The sequence below is a fragment of the Rana temporaria genome, chromosome 9, assembly GCF_905171775.1.
Source record: "Rana temporaria chromosome 9, aRanTem1.1, whole genome shotgun sequence".
Classification (NCBI taxonomy): Eukaryota; Metazoa; Chordata; class Amphibia; order Anura; family Ranidae; genus Rana; species Rana temporaria.
Genome location: NC_053497.1, coordinates 69,614,126 through 69,641,270, shown reverse-complemented (window position 1 = coordinate 69,641,270; position 27,145 = coordinate 69,614,126). Strand labels below are relative to the sequence as shown.

The following is a 27,145-nucleotide window of genomic DNA, read 5'->3' as shown; positions in this document are numbered from 1 at the left end:
TCTGTCTCTTTTGGAGTATATAGTATTTTGAGTGTATTACATACTGTATATTGTGTGATTATTTTTGTCATGCAACATAATAAACGTAAATTTGTTTTCTTTTATTTATATAATACATTTCAAACATCAATACTGAATGTGGTTACGGTTCTGGATTTGGAACTAGTGGAAGTGGGATTAGGGTTAGGGATTTGAGACTAGTGGAAGTGTGATTAGGGTCAGGGTTATGGATTTGGGACTATTGGGAGTGGGGTTAGGAATTTGGGACTAGTGGAAGCAGGATTAGGGTTACGGATTTGGGACTAGTGGAAGTGGGATTAGGGTTACGGATTTGGGACTAGTGGAAGCGGGATTAGGGTTAGGGATTTGGGACTAGTGGAAGCGGGGTTAGAGATTTGGGACTAGTGGAAGTGGGGTTAGGCATTTGTGACTATTGGGTGTGGAATTAGGGTTAAGGATTTGGTACTAGTGGAAGCAGGGTTAGGGATTTGGGACTAGTGGGATTAGGGTTAGGGATTTGGGACTAGTGGAAGCAGGATTAGGGACTAGTGGAAGTGGGATTAGGGTTACGGATTTGGGACTAGTGGAAGCGGGATTAGGGTTAGGGATTTGGGACTAGTGGAAGTGGGGTTAGGGTTAGGCATTTGGGACTATTGGGAGTGGGATTAGGGTTAAGGATTTGGTACTAGTGGAAGCAGGGTTAGGGATTTGGGACTAGTGAAAGCAGGGTTAGGGATTTGGGACTAGTGGAAGCAGGGTTAGGGATTTGGGACTAGTGAAAGCAGGGTTAGGGATTTGGGACTAGTGAAAGTAGGGTTAGGGATTTGGGACTAGTGAAAGCAGGGTTAGGGATTTGGGACTAGTGAAAGCAGGGTTAGGGATTTGGGACTAGTGAAAGCAGGGTTAGGGATTTGGGACTAGTGAAAGCAGGGTTAGGGATTTGGGACTATTGGCAGTGGGATTAGGGTTAGGAATTTGTGACTATTGGGAGTGTTATTAGGGTTCTGGGTTTGGGACTATGGGAGCGGAATTAGGATTAGGGATTTGGGACTAGTGGAAGTGGGATGTTCTGCAGTTCTGGTACTCACGTTTGTTGTTTTTTGTTCATGGATTCGCTTTTCCCATTCGGGTATGTGCCTCTGTGCCACAATGTTCCAGCGTTTTCTTTTCTTGATTCTATTTGCAAATTGATCGTTTTTGAGATCCCGTAGTTCAGGGAAACCCCTTGTGGTGTTGATAAACTCCTCTGGTTCATATTGTCTCCTTCTGGGCAAGTTTTCTGACATTTCTTCTGCTTGCTGGTCTCTGACAAGCTCCATCTTGCTCCTATACTCCTCTACAAACAGGATTTCCTGATTACACAGCATCCTACACTTCAGTGCGATTATGTGACCATCCCCACAACTGGTGCTGTTCTGCATGCTAGGTTACTGCTTGCATCTTTATCCTTTGTGTGATCATGTAAAACAAGCAATGTATTGGAAAGTAAATCCAGTAGTGTGTTTTACTTCAAAACTTTTTTTATGGGATAGGATTCTTTTTTTTGGCATTTTGATCTTCTCACAATTGTATTACTGTTGTAGAGGTTCTCTTTTCTGCTTGCATGTTTAATATTTTGTCGGATCATGTGACTTTTCTACAGCTCAGGGCGGAGTATGGGCACTTTTCAGGCGTTTTCATAGCATTTTCAATTTATTTTAATGGAGAGGGGCGTTTTTTTAAAGCGCTTTTTTTAGCGCTCAAAAGCTGCTCCAAAGATGCTGCTTGCAGGACTTTTCTAACGCCTCGGTGTCATGTTGTTAAAATCTTGGCAGACTGCCCGATATTTTCTTTTGACAGCTGAGTAAGCAGATAAGTCTCTCCACTTGTTATATAAGAATCTTCAATGGAGATCGTCAAGGGGGTTGAATCGAGATCACGATTATTTGTGCAGCTCTAATTGGAAGAGTGTTCTGTCAATTACAATGCCGGTCGTCGGGACGTTACAGCTAGGGTTGTCCAGATACCGATACTAGTATCGGTATCGGGACCGATACCGAGTATTTGCGGGAGTACTCGTACTCGCGCAAATGCTCCCGATACCTAAATAGAATACTTTTTTTGTATTTATCAACATGTTCTATGAAAATTCTTTGAGTTTTTTACTACTGCGTGACAAGCAAATAAAACATTTTTATTCATTTTTACTCATTTTTATTCTTTTATAATGTCTTGAGTTAGAGTTCTTCATAATTCTAAAGAAAATATCCTTAGTCTGTATTGTGGTTTGAAAACTGTCACATGACATTTAAAAAAAGTATCGGTATTCGGTATCGGCGACTACATGAAAAAAAGTATCGGTACTTGTACTCGGTCCTAAAAAAGTGGTATCGGGACAACCCTAGTTACAGCGATTGCTATTTCACATATGTCAGGGAGCAGAGAAGGAGAAGTACACCTCCTCCATGGACGGCACAGACATGGCACTGCTAGACCCCTCTGCCCACTATATTTGTATTACCTCCCTGCTCACTCTACAGAACTACTGGTGGAAGGTGCGAAGACCGCTGGCTGAATGATACATGAGGAAAAGCAGCCAGCTGTCTTACAAACCAGAAACCACAGGGCAAACACGTTTTTTCAACAAAATCAGCAGGCTACTACAAAGGAACTACAGAGCTCAGAAGAACATGGATAGCATAGTTGGTGAAGGTAAGGAGACCAGCAACAACAACATGGAAAAAAGTTTTGCTTTAATGACTTAGAGAGGATCTGCAAAGAGGAGTGGGACAAAATCCCTCCTGAGATGTGTGCAAACCTGGTGGCCAACTACAAGAAACGTCTGACCTCTGATTGCCAACAAGGGTTTTGTCACCAAGTACCAAATCATGTTTTGCAAAAAGGGTCAAATACTTATTTTACTCATTAAAATTCAAATCCATTTAAAACTTTTTTTAAATGCGTTTTTCTGACTTTTTTTGTTATTCTGTCTCTCACTGTTAAAATAAACCTACCATTAAAATTATAGGCAGATCATTTCTTGTCAGTGGGCAAACGTAAAAAATCAGCAGGGGATCAAATACTTTTTTCCCTAAACTAATGGGGAGTGGTAATGAGGACAAACGAAAGCTCCATCTGCAAAAGGCCAGCCAGATCTAAACAAGTATTTATGGTGCCACTTTTTTTCCTGGAGTTTGGCTTTGAGTTATTAAAAAGGTGATTTTTAGTATGTTGTCTTTGCCCAATTTACATTTTATAAAATTAAAGCTTTTATAGTATTGGCCCAACAGCTCGTAAATGTGAGAACCCCAGCGGGAGGTCCCGGTGATTGGCTGCAGGAGGCAGCCCCATTGAAGGCAATGGGAGGCTGCCATCTCTTATGTAATTGTTATGCTTCACCTGTGAGTGATGGCACCTGGATGCAGACTGTTCACATCCAGGGCCAATAAGTTGCAAATAATGGCCGCATAGCAATTACATGCAAGTGGCTACGATAGCTGCAAAAGCCGGCAGCCTCCCATTGCTTTCAATGTGGCCGATCCCCACAGCAAATCACCAGGAAAACGATAACCAGAACAGGATGTTAGATGAAATCTCTCCTCTCCTAAGAGTCTGGACAGCATTAAAACCATACAGAAATTATAATCCTTATTCACTTCAACCAACATACATAAAAAATATATATATATATGTATGTATGACAATATGTTGGCTACAGATCCTTTTTTTTTTTTTTTTTTATTTGGTAGCTAAAAAAAAAAAAAAGCAGGTACTTTGAAAAACTGGCAGTAACTAAACAACGTTGAGTTAAACACATTTTTATGCTACAGAAAACCTGGGGCCAGAGCAGGCAGGTGCTTGGTAGGATTTGTTTTTTCTAGATAAAAAGTAATGTTAGAATAAAAATCCTGAATTCTCATTGTTGTGTTTATCACAGATATTACATAAAAAGAACACTGACCATTGGATGCCTAGTTGAAAGAAAAACGATCTTGCGCTTACATTTGCACATTTTGTCACAAATTAGCAGTTTTACACAATAAAATATTGGTCATTTAACCATTCACAGCTTGATTGAAAACATGCTCTCAAAATCCAAGGGAAATAAAACTATAACTTGATATTAAGCAATTTTCTGGGGATTTTTATCTTACCCTTACTTTCCTAACATATGCGAGTTGCCTGACTACATCTGTCTTTTCCCCCTTATAAAATGTATTGTTTGTTGTCTGATCTAAAGTGGTTATAAAGCCTAAGCATTCTTTGCATTTCGGTAAAAAAAAAAAAACTTTAGGTAGTAGCAACCCCCTACTTGCTGGTTCACACAGGGGCAACCTGACTTACAGCGTGATTTTTCAAGGCGATTTGGAGGCGACTTCAAGCAACTTACAACGTGACTTAAAGTTGCCTCCAAGACAGGCGACTTTGGCTGTGGCCAATCACAGAATAATCAGCTCTGTGGGAGGGAGGGGTTTGCCTGGGTAAACCATTTTCTATTTCCTGTAAAGTCGCTTCAATATAGACGAAGATCTGACTTGGAGGCAACTTCTATTGAAATCTATGGGTACAAGTTGCCCAGAAGTTGCCTTGAAGTAGTACAGGAACCTTTTCTGAAGTCAGAGCAACTTCAGTAGTGTACATTAAGACGGCTCTCATTCACTTCAATGGAATTTCTTATGGCAAGCGACTTGGGGCAAATTGAGGTCTGACAAGTCGGACCCCAAGTCACTGTAGTGTGAACCGGCACTTACACTTATCTGAGCCCTCATTCCATCCAGCACTGTGCCAGTCTGCTGCTCTTTTCTACCCTCACCTCCTGGTCCGACAGGCTTTGCTGAGGCAGCAGTCAAATTAAGCCAGTGACAAGGGAGTGGGGGGGAGGGGCTAAGTGACAATGTCAATCTATAAAATTAATGGACTAATAAATTGGACTTTTTGCGGTACAGGTAATTAATGTAAAAGATCTATAAATATTTATAAAAAACGCATAGATAGAAACTTGTATACACAATTTCATAAGACAATATCAGCATATGATATCAGTTCATCTAACACAGAGTAAGAGAAGGGTTTATACTTATGCAGATACATTCATAATATAGGAACGCATAGCATCAGAAAGGTATATAAAAAAACTTAGGGTTTAAAGCTGAATCCGATATGCGTAATAGCAGATCTTGCTTTTACTCTCGACATGTTTCGCGTACAAGATGCTTCATCAGGAGCATAGAAGTGGATCAATCGAATCTCAAAAAGTCGATCCAACCACTAATAATGGCGTAAGAAATGTACAACGCTTTTTACCTAACCAGCCTCCTGGGCATGTGGTAGGTGCTCGTGGTGTGTAGAAATCAAAAGGTTGGGCTATAACACAAGCTGTTGGTAAACAGTGAAAGTGGATAGGCGTGAAGGCCTCGACCAAAATCCCTCTGGCAAACCCTAGGCTTGAATAGACTCCAAATAACAGGTTGCCAAATGGCCAAACATTGGAGAAGAGGTAACCAACTCAGCACCGACCGACAGAAAGGTAGTTCCAGCCAGGGGGAGAGACCAGAGAGCGGAGAGGGTCTATGCACAGGCGCCGCAATCCCGTGTGTCTGCTACACACGGGATTGCGGCGCCTGTGCATAGACCCTCTCTGGTCTCTCCCCCTGGCTGATTTTGTTGAGACGGAACAGACACCGTCATTTCTTTTGGTGGTATTTGATCACCTCTGCGGTTTTTAGTTTTTGCGCTATAAACAAAAATAGAGCGACAATTTTGAAAAAAATATGAATATTTTTTACTATAATAAATATCCCCCATAAATATATAAAAAAACTATTTTTTTCCTCAGTTTAGGCCGATACGTATTCTTCTACATATTGTTCGTAAACAAAAAAAAAACGCAATAAGCTATTGATTGGTTTGCGCAAAAGTTATAGCGTTTACAAAATAGGGGGTAGTTTTATGGCAATTTTATTATTATTTTTTTTACTAGTAATGGCGGCGATCAGCGATTTTTTTTCGATACTGCGACATTATGGCGGACACATTTTTGGGACCATTGGCATTTTTATAGCGATCAGGGCTATAAAAATGCATTGATTACTATAAAAATGCCACTGGCAGGGAAGGGGTTAACACTAGGGGGCGGGGAAGGGGTTAAGTATGTTCCCTGGGTGTGTACTAACTGTAGAGGGGGGGGTGGACTCACTAGGGGAAATGACTAATCGCTGTTCATACATTGTATGAACAGACGGTCAGGCATTTCTCCCCTGACAGGACCGGGAGCTGTGTGTTCAGTAACGAGCGACCGCCTGGCAGGCGCGCGGGAGTCAGGAGTGAGCGGGGGGGGGGGCGCGCGCCCCTAGTGTCCGCTTCGCCTGCCGACGTAGAGCTACGGGCTCTCGCGCAGGAGAGCCGACCTGCCGCCGTAGAACTGCGGCGGTTGGTCGGCAACCAGTTAAAGAGAGATAAGGACACTGCAGATATATGTGCCCAGCTCAAACTTCATGAATCGGGTTTACATCCACTTTAAGGTTATTTTAACCTTTCAGTCCTTTTTCCAAATTAAATTATTCTAAAGTATTTGCATAGTTTCAATGCTACAAATGTATCAAAATACCAAAGGAAATACACTATGGATGACATATCATGCACAACTAACCAATGCAAATCACACACACAGATAAATTGTATGTATAGCCAAAATATTTTGTATTGAATAGGGAAGGGTTAGAACCCATCAATTCTTTTTTATTGCCGTCTGTCCCCTTCCTAGGTAGATTCACCTTCCCTATTTGTCCTGTTGACCATTGTTACTAAGACAGCAAGCAATGAGTAATCCTTTGGGGCCTTTCTTCCTGGTGCATCTTTAGGACAGGAAGTGATGGAAAATGGGGCACGGACAACAAATAGTAAACTGACTGGGGTTTTAATATTCCCGGTTTTATCCAAAACTAGAAAGAAAAAAAAAAGCTTTTGGCTATACATACACATTCAATTTTGGAAGAAACTCCTTTTAATTTATTATAATAGTAGGAAATATGTTAGAGCCTCCGTAAGGTTTATGTGGGAGATCCACTTTAAAGTGGTTGTAAACTCCATTCATGAAATTTGACCTAAGCACATTTATCTGTAGTGTTTACTTATCTCTCTCCAAAGCTCTATGTGCCGTTTCTCTCAGGTGCTCAGTTCCTCTGTTATCAGCACAAGTCACTTCTGACAAGTTTTTCAAACACATGAGATAGCAGTAGCTGAAAATTTGTGTCGGGGAGGGAGATTAGCAGGGAGCTTGCCTATTCACAATTCAGCTCTGCCTGCTCCTTCCTTCATCTGCCAATGTGGAGGGGGGTGTGTCCCTTTCCTTTAATCTGCCCTCACTCAGTGTAAATCCAGTATCCCCACCCACCCCTATGTGCTGCTGAAAGAGGAAGAGAGATTGTGTAGAAAGGGGAAGACAACATGTATACAAGTAAAACTTATGTAGGGAGATTTGTTTCATATATGTGCATCATCTGAGGCCATTCACTTCACTGGGTATATGTAAAGGGTTTAAAATCACTTTAAGGCTATGTTGACTCCAGTGCCCTTTTTCTACCCTATGCTGCAATCACTCTCTCAACAAGGTCACCACCCCACCAGGAGAAGAAATTTAATTTAACAGAACAGCAGCCAACATTTTGACCTTCCCAACCAGGCACTGAAATCTAGCAAAAAAGGCAGAGTGTTTTTTTTGTATTTTTTTTTTTATATATTACATACCTGTCCATAATTATCGATTGCAGACACCAATCGATTTAAATTGAGTAAGTCAAAAGAAGATCTTAGTGCTTGGCCAAGAGTAGAGAGTCCTGTAGCTTGAAGGTTCTTCAACTCATTCATAAAAGTTGCATGATTCTCCTTCCAACCAGCCTGTGGATAAATGGACGAGTTGGTAAAAAAACAAAAACAAAAAAAACATTCTTTTGCTTGAAGAAATTATGTAAGGCCACATGAAATACGTGTTTAGTTATGATACAGCTTTGTAAAGGTAATGTGATAATCTAAATATACAATTTCAATTTGTGACTTTGACAAGGAGTCTCAATTTACAGGTAGCCCAACAAGACTATTAAGATATTAACCGCTTAACACCCGCCTGCCATCAAATGACGGCGGGCGGAATACCCTGTTGTTCTGACAGGACGTCCTGTCATTTAAAGCCGCTAGGGGGCGCGCACCCGTCGCATTACTGGGAACACAATGCGTGTGCCCGGCGGCCGCCGGGCACCCGCGATTGCCCAGTAACTGAGCAGGACCGTGGATCTCTGTGTGTAAACACAGAGATCCATGTCCTGTCAGGGAGAGGAGACCGATGCTGTGTCCCTTGTACATAGGGACACAGATCGGTCACCCCCCTCCCCCTACAGTTAGAACATTCACTAGGCTACACATTTAACCCCTTCCCCGCCCCCTAGTGGTTAACCCCTTCCCTTCCAGTCACATTTATACAGTAATCAATGCATATTTATAGCACTGTTCACTGTATAAATGTGAATGGTCCCAAAAATGTGTCAAAAGTGTCCGCTATAATGTCGCAGTCCCGAAAAAAAAAAATCGCAGATCGCCACCATTCCTAGTAAAAAAAAAAAAAAATTCATAATTATGTCCCCTATTTTGTAGGCAATATAACTTTTGCGCAAACCAGTCACTATACGGTTATTGCGATATTTTTTTTTTACCAAAAATATGTAGAAGAATACGTATCGGCCTAAACTGAGATAACACAGCGTCTCTCCGCAGAAATGTAGTTCCGAGGGAGGGGGCAAGCATGCTGAATAACCCCCAGCCAGAACGGCTCGGATGATGGGAGCAAGCTTACTGAGGAAAAACAGGAAGCTAGAAATTCAGACAAAGGAAAAAAAATAACATTTAGAAGGAAAATCGAAGGAAAGGGCAAGTGAACCAACAATGCACTGGCTTAAATGAACCCATTTAGAAAATAAAAATCAAACCTTTACAACCTCTTTAAGATAAAATGAACAAGATATATGTAATCTGATCCTAGGGAATCTCTATACAACCATCTATGTCTTATTTCTGCATAACTCCTGTAAAAACATCTTTCTAGAGCTTTATTTTTCTTCTCCACATTAAAGCAATAGTAAACAGCAACTGGTTTAAAAAACAAAAAAAAAAACACACTTGTAAGGCAATTGCATAATGTATTTGTATGCATCGCTTGGAACAAAGCTTTCCAGCGGCGCACCGTCACCACTGAGAGGACTGACCTCTTTCTCCGGTCTTTCTTCCGGATTCGAGCACTCATAAGTGCCATCAGTGCCCATCTGTGCCATCAGTGCACAACTGTGCCGCTCCATCAGTGCAGGCTTATTAGCACACACCTGTGCAGGCTCATCACCACCGTCTAAAAAATCTTTTTTCACACAGGTGGTGTCTCAAATTCTTAGTGGGGCTGAGCAGAGCAACAGGGAGCTCTCTACTTTGGTTTCCTCTTCAAATTCGGATTCTGAGTCCGATGTAAATTATGAGCTAGACCCAAGCAGTGGAACACAACCAAACTAAGGTGTTCTGGTGAGGAGGCAGTGGCATCTACCAGCACCGCAGTACCTCGGCAAGAAAGGCCAAGTACTAGTGGGGTGTGACCTTGGGAAAATTGTTTGGGACCTCATATATACCCACTACTGGAGAAAGGGTATTACTTGTATGTAGATAACTTCTAGACGAGTCTGCCCCTGTTCCACAACCTTCACCAGAGGAAGAAAGAATAGGAAGGGCTTTCCTTAAAGGCTCGCCAATATGAAGTTAAGAGGGGAGACGGCGAGTCTGCGAAATTGGGGAATTCTGTCAGTTTAGTGGAGGGACAGAAGGGATGTCTATGCATGCCATCTTCGATCCACAAGAACACATGTTGAAACCCCAGAAGGACAGGCCCCATTAAATATAATCTACAGCACCTCCACCGAAAGCCTCCAAGCCTTCCTTGGCTACCAGGAGAAAATGATCACTGCCCTTGTATTCCTGAACAGACCACCAGAAAACATTCGACCCAATGTTATTAGCAGACTCTCCGAAAGCATCTTTCCTGCTGAAATTCCTCCCAGGCCAACAGGCCAAAGATAAAATCAGAGAAAAATGTAAGGTGTGTTGCAGTTAGAAGAGACGACACCTGTTGTTCCCAGTGTCCTTCCCAAACCAGGACTCTGCATAGGTGACCATTACCATACTTCAGTAAATTATTAAACAAAATCCCCAGTTCCTGCCATTTACCTCAACACCCCTTATGCCACTACATACTCCGAAACTGACCCTGGACGACTGTTTGACCACGCTTCTGCCTACAGCTTTTGTACACACCTCTGCCTGATCTGGAACTGACCCTGAACTGTTTGAACATGTTTTTTGCCTGCATCTTGGACTGATCTTGTACCCTGCTACTGGAGTAGTGTGATTTTTTTTTCTGGATGAAGAAACTTTTTGTTTTCTCATTTCCAGATTAGGGACTGGAGGCTTCAACAAGATTTGGGTTGGGGAAGCCTCTACCACTGTCACCATTTTGTTCTGAACATGGCCCCACTGAACATGCCTTCTGCCTGTAGGACTTACTGCCAACTGACCACACCTCTGCCTGCTACCTGTACTATGTACCCATATTTTGGCACTGCTCACAATATCTCTGCCTGCACTGACCCTTAGCTGTATATGGACAGTATCCCGGCCTGTTGCCTGGACAATTGCGTTGGCCGTTGCGGACCAAGTCCCTGCCTGCTGCCTGGACCAGTGCTATCCTCCTGTGGACAACCGTGCTACTAAAAACGACAGGTAATCTTTTGTTTATCCTTTGTTTAGCAGAATGTATTTTGGGGTGTAATTCTTGGTATGTGCATGTTGTGTCCCTGACGGTGTTCCTTGCATGTTGGGCCTCTATGTGGCCAGGCTGTGTAAAAGTCTCACATGTGGTATCACCATACTCAGGAGGAGTAGCAGAATGCATTTTGGGGTGTCATTTTTGCTACGTGCATGCTATGTGTTGAAAATATCTTATAAATGGACAACTTTTTTCCACATTTTCCCAAACTTCTGGAAATTACATGTTTAAAAGACTCATGCCTCAAAAGATTATACGTTGGGGCGTTTGTTTTCCAAAATGGGGTAATTTTGTGGGCGTTTCCATTGTCTTGGTGCTTGAGGGCCTTCAAAAGTGTAATAGGTAGTCAACAAGTTAGATGTGCAATTTATGCTCCTAGAACACCTGATAGTGCTCCCTGTATGTTGGGCCTCTTTATGTGACTAGGCTGTGAAAAAGTAATCACATGTGGCATAGCCATACTCAGGAGTAGCAGAATGTGTTTTGGGGTGTTGTTGTAAGTATGCATATGCCATATGTGTGAGAAATTTCAAAGAATTGTGGGGAAAAAATTACAAAAAATAAAAAATACATTGGAATGTCTACTTTCCAAAGGGGTCATTTGGGGGGCTTATTCGGATCTCAAGGAATGTGATCAATTTTCAATGATTAACACCATAACTTGTAGACTCTCTAACTTTCACAAAGAACGAATAATAGCCACCAAGTTGGGTTATTTTTACCAAAGATATGTAGCAGTATAAACTGTGGACAAAATGTATGTAGAAATATTACTAAATTTGCAAAATTGTATAACAGAAACAAGGATTTTTTTTTTCCTTCAAAATTTTCAATCTTTTTTCATTTATAGCGCAAGAAATAAAATACACAGTAGTGTTACATGACTGAGTAATTGTCAAAGTGTGAGAACTGAAAAATGAAAATTGGTCTGGGCAGGAGGGGGGTTTAAGTGCCCTGTAGGCAAGTGGTTAAGACAGTGATGGCGAACGCGTGGCACGCGTGCCGCTCCCGGCACGGCAAGCTGTTTTGGTGGGCACGCGGTGACAATGCAGAAATGTCAAAGAAAAAAAAATTAAATCGTCAACCGCAACTAGAAACTACATTTCCCACACTACCCTGTGCTAGCGGTGACGTGTCCGAGTGGGCGTAACTTAGAATGAGCGCCCGGAGGTCACGTGTTAGCTTGCTACCCAATGAAAGCTCTCAGATCATCCACTGCCTGACGTGCTGCTGGGCGTGACTGGGAGCATGAGGAGAAGACGCACGGCGGGAAAGAGCTGCAAGACTCGTGAAGCCATCTTCTTCATTGCGCAGTTTGATTCAGCTGCAGACAAAGGTAAGAATACTTATTACTCGAATACTATTTAGACATGGGATACCTGGGTCGTTTTATGGGTTGCCCTGCTAACATCACCCAATCTAAAATGTAAAATTTTGCTGAACAATTACTTTAGCTAATCTCGCTGGTGGGTGTTCTGACAGTTGCTGACTGACTTGGGAAACTTTGTTCTGCAAACATATTACCCCCCTCATTGCTGTTATTGGGTCTAGTTGTCCTTTGCAAACATATTACCCCCCTCATTGCAAATGACACCTATGCCCAATAACAGCAATGAGGGAGGTAATATGTTTGCAAATGACACCTAGGCCCAAAAACAGCAATGAGGGAGGTAATATGTTTGCAAATGACACCTAGGCCCAAAAACAGCAATGAGGGAGGTAATATGTTTGCTGTTATTGGGCATAGGTGTCATTTGCAAACATATTACCTCCCTCATTGCTGTTATTGGGCATAGGTGTCATTTGCAATGAGGGGGGTAATATGTTTGCAAATGACACCCAGGCCCAATAACAGCAATGAGGGGGGTAATATGTTTGCAAAGGACACCTAGGCCCAATAAAAGCAATGAGGGGGGTAATATGTTTGCAAATGACACCCAGGCCCAATAACAGCAATGAGGGGGGTAATATGTTTGCAAAGGACACCTAGGCCCAATAAAAGCAATGAGGGGGGTAATATGTTTGCAAATGACACCCAGGCCCAATAACAGCAATGAGGGGGGTAATATGTTTGCAAAGGACACCTAGGCCCAATAAAAGCAATGAGGGGGGTAATATGTTTGCAAATGACACCCAGGCCCAATAACAGCAATGAGGGGGGTAATATGTTTGCAAAGGACACCTAGGCCCAATAAAAGCAATGAGGGGGGTAATATGTTTGCAAATGACACCCAGGCCCAATAACAGCAATGAGGGGGGTAATATGTTTGCTGTTATTGGGCCTAGGTGTCATTTGCAAACATATTACCCCCCTCATTGCTGTTATTGGGTCTAGGTGTCCTTTGCAAACATATTACCCCCTCATTGCAAATGAGGGGGGTAATATGTTTGCAAATGACACCTAGGCCCAATAACAGCAATGAGGGGGGTAATATGTTTGCAAATGACACCTAGGCCCAAAAACAGCAATGAGGGAGGTAATATGTTTGCTGTTATTGGGCATAGGTGTCATTTGCAAACATATAACCCCCATCATTGCTGTTATTGGGCCTGTGTCCTGGCCTATGGACAACAATGACACACTTTTTTTTTTTTTTTCATTTTAGCCCTTTGGATTCTTCTTTGCAATTCTTGTAGAATCTACAGCAGCTTCCAGACCCAGCAGAGCGGTGTCAGCAGCGGCACAGCGCGACTTCTTGTTTCACAGGACATTGGACGATTTGAGCTTATATCTGTCTACATTAAAAAAAGTAAGTTGCTAAGGGTCACATCTGGCCCCCGGGCTACGGTAGTTTCCTGTGTCCCTATGGACAACAATGAAAACATATTTTTTTTGTTCATTACAGCCCTCTCTCCGGGATTCTACTTTGCAAATCTTGTAGAATGTACAGCAGCTTTCAGACCCAGCAGAGCGGTGTCAGCAGCGGCACAGCACGCCTTGTTGTTTCACAGGACATTGGACGATTTGAGCTTATATCTGTCTACATTACAGAAACGTAAGTTGCTAAGGGTCACATCTGGCCCCCGGGCTATGGTAGTTTCCTGTGTCCCTATGGACAACAATGAAAACATATTTTTTTTTTCATTACAGCCCTCTCTTTGGGATTCTTCTTTGCAATTCAGAATCTACAGCAGCTTCCAGACCCAGCATAGCGGTGTCAGCAGCGGCACAGCGCGACTTCTTGTTTCACAGGATATTGGACGATGTATATCTGTCTACAAAACCGTGAGTTGTTCTACCTTTTTTGTGAAATGTTGCAATAATATTTTTGGTATAGGTAGGTAGGGATAGATTTGTATTGGGTGCTTCATCCATCCTTATTTTATACATTTTGTGTTTTTTGTAGACATGAACAACCAAAAATGAGTACATCAAAAAAAGCAAAATTAAAAACAGATAGTGGAAGATCATTCCAAGAGACCTGGACACAGTCATTTGGAGTGATTGAACGCAATGGGAAAGCGTTATGTGTTCTGTGTAGTGAAAGTGTGGTATCTCGCACATCTAGTGTCAAACGTCATTTTGATACCAACCACAAAAGTGTTGCCGAACTTGGTGTAGCTGAAAGAAAAGAGTTTCTTGATGGGAAATTGAAGAGATATCACTGCCAGTATCGTAGTTTTTGCAACTATCTTTCTAAAACAAATTATCTGGCAAATGCCAGCTTTGAAATTTCACTGTGCATAGCAAAACATGGAAAGCCCCTCTCTGATGGCGATTTTATCAAAACGGCCATGTTGGCTGTGAGTAATTCCCTTTTTCATGAATTTCCAAACAAGGACAAAATTAAGCAACGAATCTCTGAAATGCCACTTAGCAGAAATACTGTTAAAGATAGAGTCCTGCGTATGGCAAGTGATGTTAGTCAGCAGCTCACCACTGACTTACAAAAGGCAGCCTGTTACTCCATGTGCTTGGATGAAAGCACAGACATAAATAATCATGCAAGGCTAGCAGTAATTTTGCGTTATGCTGTTGGTGACACCATGAGAGAGGAGCTCATGAAACTGTTGTCTTTGCCTGGAAGAACACAAGGGATAGATATCTACAATGCTGTGATGGAGGCTTTTGTCTCACAAGACATAAGGCCAGAAAAAGTGGTTTCAGTTACTAGTGACGGGGCACCTTCCATGGTGGGGGTAACATCTGGTTTCATACAGTTTTTTGTCAAAGAAGCAAAGCACCCAGTCATTCAATTTCATTGTATTATACATCAAGAAGCTCTTTGTGCCAAGGAAAGCAGCAAAATATTAGACGATATCCTCAAGGATGTCACAAAAATGGTGAATTACATCATGGCTCGTGCTCTTAATTTTCGACAGTTTCAAGCACTTCTTGATGAGGTACAGGCACAGTATAATACTTTACTTATGTACAATAATGTACGATGGCTAAGCAGAGGACGGGTCTTGGAGAGATTTGTAGCCTGTTTGGATGAAATTAGGAATGACAAGGGGCAGGAATATCCACAGCTCACTGATATGACCTGGCTCACCAATCTCATGTTTTTTACTGATTTTACAATACACTTTAATGTCCTGAACAAAAAACTGCAAGGTTTAGGGAAAACGGCAGAAAGAATGTTTTGTGATATCAGAACATTTGAGAGAAAACTGCAGGTTTTTGAAAGAGACCTTGAAAGTGGGCAGCTGAAATATTTTCCCAATCTAAAAATGCATTTGGAAAATTCTACAACATTTACAGACAATCCAAACCATCAAGAAATCTACAAAGAATTTTCTAGCATTATAGCAGTTGCAAAGGAGAATTTTGGCAACAGATTTGTACAGTTCCGTAAGATGGAAACAACCCTGAGTTTTCTTACTTCTCCAGATAAAGCCAAATTTGAAGAACTTGATCTTTCCTGCTTACACTGGTTAGATTTAGAAAATTTGGAAATGGAGCTACTGGAATTTCAAGAAAGCTCTATCTGGAAAAATAAATTCTCTGACCTGCGTGCCACTCTTGAAAAGATGGAGTGTGAAGGGATGACCAAAGACAGCACAGTTGCTAGTTCAGAAAATGAAATACTTAAAGTGTGGAATTCTCTGCCAAATAATTTTAAGGCAATGAAAACACTTGGGATTGCTTTCCTTACTTTGTTTGGGTCATCCTATGCTTGTGAGCAGCTGTTTTCAGCATTGAATTATATCAAATGTGATGCCAGAAATAGACTAACAGATGATTTGAGTGCTGTATGTGTTGCTCTCAAACTAACGGAGTATGAGCCAAGGTTTGACAAGTTATCAGCATGCATACAACAGCAAAAATCACATTAATTGTGCAAAAGCATCCCAAATCTTTATCAACGCCCAGCCAAGGCATCTTTAAAAATGCCCAGCAATGGCATCTTTAATAATGCCCAGGCAAGGCATCTTTACCAATGCCCAGCCAAGGCATCTTTAAAAATGCCCAGCCAAGGTATCTTTAAAAATGCCCAGCAATGGCATCTTTAATAATGCCCAGGCAAGGCATCTTTACCAATGCCCAGCCAAGGCATCTTTAAAAATGCCCAGCCAAGGTATCTTTAAAAATGCCCACTGCTCTGCTGGGTCTGGAAGCTGCTGTAGATTCTAATCTACAAGAATTGCAAAGAAGAATCCAAAGGGCTAAAATGAAAAAAACAAAAATGTGTCATTGCATCTTTACCAATGCCCAGCCAAGGCATCTTTACCAATGCCCAGACAAGGCATCTTTACCAATGCCCAGCCAAGGCATCTTTAAAAATGCCCAGCAATGGCATCTTTAATAATGCCCAGGCAAGGCATCTTTACCAATGCCCAGCCAAGGCATCTTTAAAAATGCCCAGCAATGGCATCTTTAATAATGCCCAGGCAAGGCATCTTTACCAATGCCCAGCCAAGGCATCTTTAAAAATGCCCAGCAATGGCATCTTTAAAAATGCCCACTGCTCTGCTGGGTCTGGAAGCTGCTGTAGATTCTAATCTACAAGAATTGCAAAGAAGAATCCAAAGGGCTAAAATGAAAAAAACAAAAATGTGTCATTGCATCTTTACCAATGCCCAGCCAAGGCATCTTTACCAATGCCCAGACAAGGCATCTTTACCAATGCCCAGCCATGGCATCTTTAAAAATGCCCAGCAATGGCATCTTTAATAATGCCCAGGCAAGGCATCTTTACCAATGCCCAGCCAAGGCATCTTTAAAAATGCCCAGCAATGGCATCTTTAATAATGCCCAGGCAAGGCATCTTTACCAATGCCCAGCCAAGGCATCTTTACCAATGCCCAGACAAGGCATCTTTACCAATGCCCAGCCAAGGCATCTTTAAAAATGCCCAGCAATGGCATCTTTAATAATGCCCAGGCAAGGCATCTTTACCAATGCCCAGCCAAGGCATCTTTAAAAATGCCCAGCAATGGCATCTTTAATAATGCCCAGGCAAGGCATCTTTACCAATGCCCAGCCAAGGCATCTTTACCAATGCCCAGCCAAGGCATCTTTACCAATGCCCAGACAAGGCATCTTTACCAATGCCCAGCCAAGGCATCTTTAAAAATGCCCAGCAATGGCATCTTTAATAATGCCCAGGCAAGGCATCTTTACCAATGCCCAGCCAAGGCATCTTTAAAAATGCCCAGCAATGGCATCTTTAATAATGCCCAGGCAAGGCATCTTTACCAATGCCCAGCCAAGGCATCTTTACCAATGCCCAGACAAGGCATCTTTACCAATGCCCAGCCAAGGCATCTTTAAAAATGCCCAGCAATGGCATCTTTAATAATGCCCAGGCAAGGCATCTTTACCAATGCCCAGCCAAGGCATCTTTAAAAATGCCCAGCAATGGCATCTTTAATAATGCCCAGGCAAGGCATCTTTACCAATGCCCAGCCAAGGCATCTTTAAAAATGCCCAGCAATGGCATCTTTAATAATGCCCAGGCAAGGCATCTTTACCAATGCCCAGCCAAGGCATCTTTAAAAATGCCCAGCAATGGCATCTTTAATAATGCCCAGCAATGGCATCTTTACCAATGCCCAGCCAAGGCATCTTTAAAAATGCCCAGCAATGGCATCTTTAATAATGCCCAGACAAGGCATCTTTACCAATGCCCAGCCAAGGCATCTTTAAAAATGCCCAGCAATGGCATCTTTAATAATGCCCAGGCAAGGCATCTTTAACAATGCCCAGCCAAGGCATCTTTAAAAATGCCCAGCAATGGCATCTTTAATAATGCCCAGGCAAGGCATCTTTACCAATGCCCAGCCAAGGCATCTTTAAAAATGCCCAGCAATGGCATCTTTAATAATGCCCAGGCAAGGCATCTTTACCAATGCCCAGCCAAGGCATCTTTAAAAATGCCCAGCAATGGCATCTTTAATAATGCCCAGGCAAGGCATCTTTACCAATGCCCAGCCAAGGCATCTTTAAAAATGCCCAGTCATGGCATCTTTAATAATGCCCAGGCAAGGCATCTTTACCAATGCCCAGCTAAGGCATCTTTACCAATGCCCAGCCAAGGCATCTTTAATAATGCCCAGCAATAGATCATTAGACTCATCCTCTGCTTATGTTCAATAATGTCTTTTAGCTATGCAAAGTATACTGTGCCTGTACCCATCACAGCATTGTAGATCTCTATCCCTTGTGTAAGCAAATGCATCTTTACCAATGCCCAGCCAAGGCATCTAATGCCCAGCCAAGGCATCTTTACCAATCTTTACCAATGCCCAGACAAGGCATCTTTAAAAATGCCCAGCAATGGCATCTTTAAAGATGCCTTACCAAGGCATCTTTAATAATGCCCAGCAAAGCCATCTTTGGAAATGCCCAGCAAAGCCATCTTTGGAAATGCCCAGCAAAGCCATCTTTGGAAATGCCCAGCAAAGCCATCATTGGAAATGCCCAGCAAAGCCATCTTTGGAAATGCCCAGCAAAGCCATCTTTGGAAATGCCCAGCAAAGCCATCTTTGGAAATGCCCAGCAAAGCCATCTTTGGAAATGCCCAGCAAAGCCATCTTTGGAAATGCCCAGCAAAGCCATCTTTGGAAATGCCCAGCAAAGTCATCTTTGAAAATGCCCAGCAAAGTCATCTTTGAAAATGCCCAGCAAAGTCATCTTTGAAAATGCCCAGCAAAGTCATCTTTGAAAATGCCCAGCAAAGTCATCTTTGAAAATGCCCAGCAAAGCCATCTTTGGAAATGCCCAGCAAAGCCATCTTTGAAAATGCCTAGCAAAGGCATCCTTACCAGCGATCAGCAAAGGCATCTTTACCAGCGATCTGCAAATGTATCCTTATCCAAAAATACATGCACAAGTACAGTTGTTGAGAATCTTTTTCAATAAAAAAAAAATGTTTAATAGAAAGCTCTGTTATTGTGTTTTTCTTTTAAAACAAAAGCTGTTAATTAGTTTGGACAAGTGTACGAGTTGATTTTTCTAAACGAAAACCTTGGTATTCATGTTTAATTGCAGTGTTGGCACTTCAAAAAAAAATTAGGTTTTGTGTTGGAGTTTGGGCACTCGGGCTCAAAAAGGTTCGCCATCACTGGGTTAAGAGATATTCGTTTTTACCTACAGGTAAGCCTTAGAGGCTTACTTGTAAGTAAAATTCTCAAAGCGGGCTTTACTACAGCTTCGTGCTAAAGGAGAGACTAGAAGGATATGGGCCCAGTAAGAGATGGAGAAAGCCGTGATAGCAATGAAAAATCTATCAGTAGCAAAAAAAAAAAAAAAAGCCAAATCTCTGGATCATGTTTACACCTATGCTGACAACAGAAGGCACAACAAAAGCAAACTATGGGCCAGATTCTGAAAGAATTACGTTGCTCCACAGCAACGTAACGTATCTGATTTACGTCACACCGCCGCAGGTTTACAGCGTAAGTGCCTGATTCACAAAGCTCTTACCTGTAAACATGCGGCGGTGTAACGTAAATCCGCTCGGCGCAAGCCCGCCTAATTCAAATGGGGCGGGCACCATTTAAATTAGGCGCGTTCCCGCGCCGAACGTACTGCGCATGCTCCGTCGGGTAAATTACGCGACGTGCATTGCGCTAAATGACGTCGCACGGACGTCATTTGTTTAGACGTTAACGTAAATGGCATCCAGCGCCATTCACGGACGACTTACGCAAACGACGTGATTTTTTAAATTTCGACGCGGGAACGACGGCCATACTTAACATGGCTTAGAACACCTAGGGCTCAGCCCTAATTTTACGACGCGTATCTCAACGGAAACGACGTAAAGTTAGAGCGACGGGTAACACGGACGTTCGTGGATCGCCGTAACTAGTCATTTGCATATTCTACGCCGACCGCAATGGCCTCGCCACCTAGCGGCCGGCATAGAATTGCATCCTAAGATCCGACAGTGTAAGTCAATTACACCTGTCGGATCTTAGGGCTAGCTATGCGTAACTGATTCTATGAATCAGCCGCATAGTTAGGACAGGCGGATCACAGAGATACAACGGCGTATCAGGAGATACGCCGTCGTATCTCTTTTGTGAATCTGGCCCTATGTTCCTTTGAGACACCAAATGACATCCAGTGATTGATGTCCAAGGCAAAGAAACAAATCACAAATAGAATTAAAGAAGCTCTTTTGGCTATTCTCCTGTAAGTCACAAGAATGCAGTTCATTCTGCACTCCTGTGATCGTTTTTCAGCTGACAGCGGGCTAAAGTTTGCTGTCGGCTCACATCACTCACCTGGTCCGGCACATGGCTCAGACTCTCAGCACTTTACCGACAGTCTGAGCCAGCCCCTCCAAACCCTCCCCCCACAGTCCTGTGCTGCAGTGAGCGCTGTGGGGGCAGAGCAGAGAGCATTGGATCAATGCTGCATCCACCTAGATGAGTATAACTGTTTGTTTCTTATACAGCTCTTTTAAAGCTTAACACCAGGTTAATCAAATATTGTCCAAGAGGCATATTTTTTGCTGACAGTCTGTAGTAGGCGAACCATCTGGGTCCCTCCCACAGTTCTGCTCTCTACACAGGCCACGAGCAGCATAGTGAGGATGTCAAGGCTACTTCTATAAAAGGCAATAACTGGGTTTGCAAAGTCATTTGGTGAACAAAGTGGATTAATACCCTTTGTGGCTATGAAGGACATAGGTAAAAGCATTCATGCCAGGAGTTAGGAGTTGTAAAGGCAGAAGGGTTTTTAGCTTAACCACTTGGGATCCGCGCTATGGACGAAAGACGTCAACAGCGCGGCTCTCAAGTGCCGGGTGGATGTCCCTGGACGTCCTGTTGTCATTCACTGCCAGTCACATTTATACAGTAATTAGTGCATTTTTATAGCACTGATCGCTGTATAAATGTGAATGGTCCCAAAATTGTGTCAAAAGTGTCCGATATATCCGCCGCAATATCGCAGGCCTGACAAAAAAAAATTGCAAATCGCCGCCATTACTAGTAAAAAAAAAAAAAAATCATAAATCTATCCCCTATTTTGTAGGCGCTATAACTTTTGCGCAAACCAATCAATATACGCTTATTGCGATTTTTGTTTAACAAAAATATGTAGAATACGTATCGGCCTAAACCGAGGGAATTTTTTTTAAAAAAAAATTGGGATATTATTATAACAAAAAGTAAAAAATGTGTTTGTTTTTTTTCAAAATTTTCAGTTTTTTTATGTTTATAGCGCAAAAAATAAAAATCGCAGAGGTGATCAAATGCCACCAAAAGAAAGCTCTATTTGTGAGAAAAAAATTATAAAAATATAATTTGGGTACAGTGTTGTATGACCGCGCAATTGTCATTCAAAATGCATCAGCGCTGAAAGCTGAAAATTGGTCTGGGCACGAAGGGGGTTTAAGTAATGAAGTGGTTAAACGCATATGCATTAAGCTAATAAAAAAAAAAAAAAAAGAAACCCCACGTGTGTAGCAGCCTCCCAATTACTTACCTGAGCCCCATCAAACTTCAGTGATGTCAGAGTGTCTTAGCCATCTGGGACTTTCCTCCCGATTGGCTGAGACACAGCAGCAGCACCATTGGCTCCTGTGCCTGTCAATTAAGGTCAGTTACCCAATCACGGGAGGGTCAGGATCCGTGTCTGAATGGATACACAGAGCTGTGACTCTGCTCAGGTTCCCCCATAGCAAGCTGCTGGCTGTGAGGGTACGCGATAGGAGGGAGGGGCCAGGAGCACAGAAGAGGGACAGGAGAAGAGGAGGATCCAAGCTGCTCTGTGCAATATCAACTGCACAGAGCCAAGTCTGACAGACATGATGGCAACCAAAAAGTCCACTTTGCAAGAAAGGTCATCCAAAAAGGGATATCCCTGATGGGTTCAGAAGGGTGTTTTTTGCAGGGTAGAGAGACCGAAGTTGAGATCCAAAGGAAGCACGGGGCTCTGTAAGGGGGAGTCAGGATACGAGATACAGCTTTAATAAAAGGTTTTGATAGGGAGAGCAAACCCAGAGGTTTTTGTAATGGAATGAGCAAGGCTTAAATCTGTCCCTTTTAGCGCGCTTACAACCACATTTTTGGTCTAGATCTGGGTGTAGGAAGGCCAGAATACCAGGCACAGGGATCTCAATCTCTGGGATTAAAGTGCCTGTGTTCACACCAGGCAAAGAGGGATTTCCAGGTACGATAGTTAGGGATCCAGCCAAAATTATCGTCGGAAAACAGGGCCATCAGCGTTTGGCCAATAGAAAAAAAAAAGGTGCCGATAATGGCCACTGAAAATGCCCAATTTTACTGTGCTTATGGTGCGTTTTTTCATAGGTCAGAAACACAACACGGGTGCATTTTTGATGCATTACAATGAGGAGGTGCATTCTTACACCAAAAATGCAGTAAGCAGGTTTTTTAACACAGCAACGGACCAGTGTGAAGATATACATAGAATTTAAAAGGATGCATTGAGCATCCCATATATACTCTTTCCTCACACTCACTTCCCTCCCATCCTGTCCCTTTCCACTCCCCTCTCTATTGTATAACCCCATCCATTCATGGATGGGAGTGGAGAGGGACTTCTCCTATTCCCTTTTTCCCTGACCATAGCGTCTATCCTATGCTCAGTACCCTTCATAACCCATTGTGTGGCAGACTCTTGTCTGTAAACTTGTTAGAAACACCAAATGAGAGCTGTAAAATACTCACCATGCCTCTCAGCAAATAGCTTGGGGCGTCTACTTTCCAAAATGGGGTCATTTGGGGGGGGGGGGAGGGTTGTGCCATTTTTATGGCCTTGCCTTAGGTAGCGAGGAGTGAAATCAAAAGTTTGCACCCTTAGAGATCCTAAAGGCGGTGCTTGGTTTTACGCGGCTAGGCTCCCAAAAAGTCTCACACGTGGCATCCCCATACTCAGGAGAAGCAGCAAAATGTATTTTGGGGTGCAATTCCACATATAACCATGGCATGTTTGAGCAATATATCATTTAGTGACAACTTTTTGTAAATGTTTATTTATTTTTTCATTATTCTATCACTTGGGGCAAAAAAAAAAAAATATTCAATGGGCTCAACATGCATCTCAGCAAATAGCTTGGGGTGTCTACTTTCCAAAATGGGGTCATTTGGGGGGGTTGAGTGCCATCTTGTCATTTTATGGCCTTCAAAACTGTGATAGGTAATGAGGAGTGAAATCAAAAATGTATGCCCTTAGAAATCTTGAAGGCGGTGCTTGGTTTTCGGGGGCCTCCGTATGCAGCTAGACTCCCAAAATGTCCCAACATATAAAAAAAGTAGCGCTAAATAATGTGATGAGAAGACACTGATTGTCTATATAGAACACCAAGTGACAAGTGTAAATAAATATAAAGTCCAAATAAGGTAATATGGTGAAACTTGATGGATGGATGAAGCTGGGTGCAAAAAGTTCCAGATTAACACTAACACTGATTCCCACTGAACTTAACGTGCAATTGTGAGATACCCGCCACCAGAAAGGGAGGCTTACCAGATGTATTGAACCCCAATGAGCCTATGCACAGAGGGTCAATAAAGCTGAATGTATGAATAGAGGATGTACCAACAAGGAACCGAATATCCAACCCGCAGAATGCAATGAAGCCGTCATTCGTGGGAAGGTGTCAATAGCTTGGAGATGACTCACAGATGATCAAACCATACCCAATGTGCAGAGAGGAAAGGAAAGGCACATATCGTAATACCGTAAAACATGGGACGTTTTAATGACGGTTAAAAACACTTACAGTTACGTAGATAAAAAAGGACATCAAATCGAAATGTACATGGCAGAAGTGGAGTCCCGACACGTTTCACAAAATCTTGCTTCGTCTGGGTTCCCAAAATGTCCCACACATGTGGTATCCCAGTACTCGGGAGAAGCAGCGGAATGTATTTTGGGGTGTAATTTCACATATGCCCATGGCATGTGTGAGCAATATATCATTTAGTAACAACTTTGTGCAAAAAAAAAAAAAAAAAAAAAGTTTGTAATTTTCCCGCAACCTGTGGCAAAATATATTCCATGGACTCAACATGCCTCTGAGGCAAATAGCTTGGGGTGTCTACTTTCCAAAATGGGGTCATTTGAGCGGGTTTTGTACTATTTTGGCATTTTATAGCCTTCGAAACTGATAGGTAGTGAGGAGTGAAATCAAAAATTTGCGTCCTTAGAAGACCTGAAGGCGGTGCTTGGTTTTTGGGGCCCTATACGCGGCTAGGCTCCCAAAAAGTCCCACATATGTGGTATCCCTGTACTCAGGAGAAGCAGCAAAATGTATTTTGGGGTGCAATTCCACATATAACCATGGCATGTGTGAGCAATATTATTATTTTTTTTTTATCATTAATAAATTACTTGGGACAAAATAATAAAAAAATATTTACTGGGCTTAACATGCCTCAGCAATTTCCTTGGGGCATCTACTTTCCAAAATGGGGTCATGGGGGGGGGGGGGGGGTTGTACTAAACCTGTCTTGTAAACCTTCTGTCTAACTCCACACAGTAATGCAAGGCTTTCTCCCTGGTGTGGAGTGTCGTGCTCGCCCCCTCCCTTGGGCTACAGGAGAGTCAGGACGCTCTCTACATTGCAGATAAAGGAGCTGTGTGTTAGTGGGCATCCTGACTCTCCTGTAGTCCAAGGGAGGGGGTGAGCATGACACTCCACACCAGGGAGAAAGCCTTGCATTACTGTGTGGAGTTACAGACAGAAGAACAGGAAGTAAGGATTTCTCAGAAGAAATAAGGACATTTAAAAGCAAAATTGAAGGATGAGGTAAGTGAAGGAGGACTGCACTAAGGTAAAGGAAGCTATTTGGGGGGGGGGGGGGGAAATTGCACCTTTACAACCCCTTTAATTCTCCAGAGTTGAAGGGGGTCCATATTCAACAAGCCAACATGCATCAATGGATGAGAAGTCATGCAGCATCTACAATAACGTGATTTGAAGATAACTAGCAAAAGTGTGCCCAGCGGAATTGTGGCGATGAATGCAAGTGAGAGAACAGACAAATGGAAAGGTTTATTTTGTACATTATAGTGTATAGTATAAATGCAAAGATAAAAGCATACAGAGCACAGCCAAGTTCAGTATAAATATGTATAGCACAGTGTTGCGTATCAATGAAAAGCAAAGTTGTACTGAGTGTATATTGTGTGGAGTAGCATGCCTTTAAGCACAGTGGTGGAGTACAGTATGGAGTGCAGAACCCCATTGTAGCGAGAAACCAAAAAAGTGTGAGATGGTGTAGAGTGCAGCACAAATGTTTGGCGCAGTGTGAAGTATAGAATGTACATCACCCTGTGCACAGTGGAGTCATGTAGCATATAGATAATGGAGTATAGTAGAGTGCAGCATCCTAAAAAAGACATTTTAGAGATAGTGCTCTGCTAATTTCCAAACCTTGAACAACAAGCCTTAGAAAAAAGTTTTTCCCAGGTAGATTTATGTTAATGAGAAGGTAGAAATCTTCCTCCTCCCAGGATTTATCGTATTTATCGGCGTATACCGCGCACTTTTTTGCCCTGAAAATCAGGGCAAAATCGTGGGTGCGCGGTATACGCCGATACCCGCGCAGTACACTCAGGTATAGTCGGGCAGTCTCGGCTCCTTCCGCGCTCACGTCCTGGACGTACAGGACATCAGCGCGGGTAGCCGAGCATTGCCGACAATACACGAGTGTACTGCGCTCTGTATATGTCAGCGCAGTATTCAAACTCGGCGCGGGAAACGAGCGGGGAGGACGCGAGGACGCCGCAGAAGGATGCCGGACCCGACGAAGAGGAAACCCGAAGCCGCAGAAGGACGCCGGACCCGACGAAGAGGACACCCGAACCCGCAGACGAACGCCGGACCCGACGAGGCCGCCGATGGACGCCGCGCAAGACACCAAAACTGCAAGTACAAAAAAAAACTTTTTTCCACAGGATTGGGGGCAACTTTAGGGGTGCGCGGTATACGCGGGAGCGCGTTATACCGCGATAAATACGGTACTTTTTGCCCTACAAACCGTAGCATTGGTAGGTGTTACTGAAGAGCCAGATATTTATATTGATTATCTTGAAGCCATGGCGTTTGAGCCCATGTACTCCTCTGCCTCTTGGACCCTGTGCAGGTGTTGTGCTTGTGGTCCCTACCTTACTACTAGCCAATGAGTGCAACTTTAAAAGCCAATAAATCCCATCTGTTATTTAGGGGAGCTGCAACATGTTTGGGGTACTACAGGCTTTATTCACACCTTTGCTGCAAAATACATAAAACTGTGAATGTTATAAAACATACATCATGCATCACACGTTAAGATGCATGTATTTTTATTATGTGAAGCAGTTAATGGCTAATGAAATTTTGAAAACGGGAATAAGAAAAATAGGGGTGTAAGACATGCTGCATTGTAGCATTTGTTTAAAATTAGGTCTTACTGCAGTTTGATGCATTTAGTGTGTTCAATATTTGTTAAAAAAAAGAAAAACACACTATGGAAAACACAGCTTTTTTCACATATTGCCAATTATGACAAATGAGAAGCTTTTCACCCTTCTCTATCTCGGACATTGAGGGCAGGAAAAAACATTTTATATCTTTTCTCCTGAAGTGTAAACCCCATCTCACTGCCCAAATCACACCGATGTAGGGCAGCAGAGCTTTTTTTTTTTTAAAAAGGGGTCTTTGATCAGTGTCTTCCGACACTTGGTTGTACCATAAAAAACCCATGTGGTTGCGGCAGTAAAAGTTTTTGTAGTGAACGTTTCCCATTTTACAGAAGGCAATAAGGTGTAATACTTTCCAGGCTCCAATATATATAAGCCGAGGCACCCAATTTTACTGGGAAAAACGTATTGACTTGAGTATAAGCCTCACTGTGTCCATGTGCATGCCTCACCGTGTCCATGACTAGACTTATGTTTAACAT

At 42.6% G+C, this 27,145-nt stretch overlaps 1 protein-coding gene across 1 annotated transcript in view; it reads right to left on the bottom strand.

The window, feature by feature from the left end:
• The window catches only part of LOC120913635 (integrator complex subunit 6-like), a 146,498-nt gene that overhangs the window by 83,250 nt on the left and 36,103 nt on the right, over positions 1–27,145 (bottom strand). Inside the window, 1 exon segment of the mRNA XM_040323736.1 lies at positions 7,726–7,875. Within this exon segment, the coding sequence (XP_040179670.1) occupies positions 7,726–7,875 (150 nt within the window).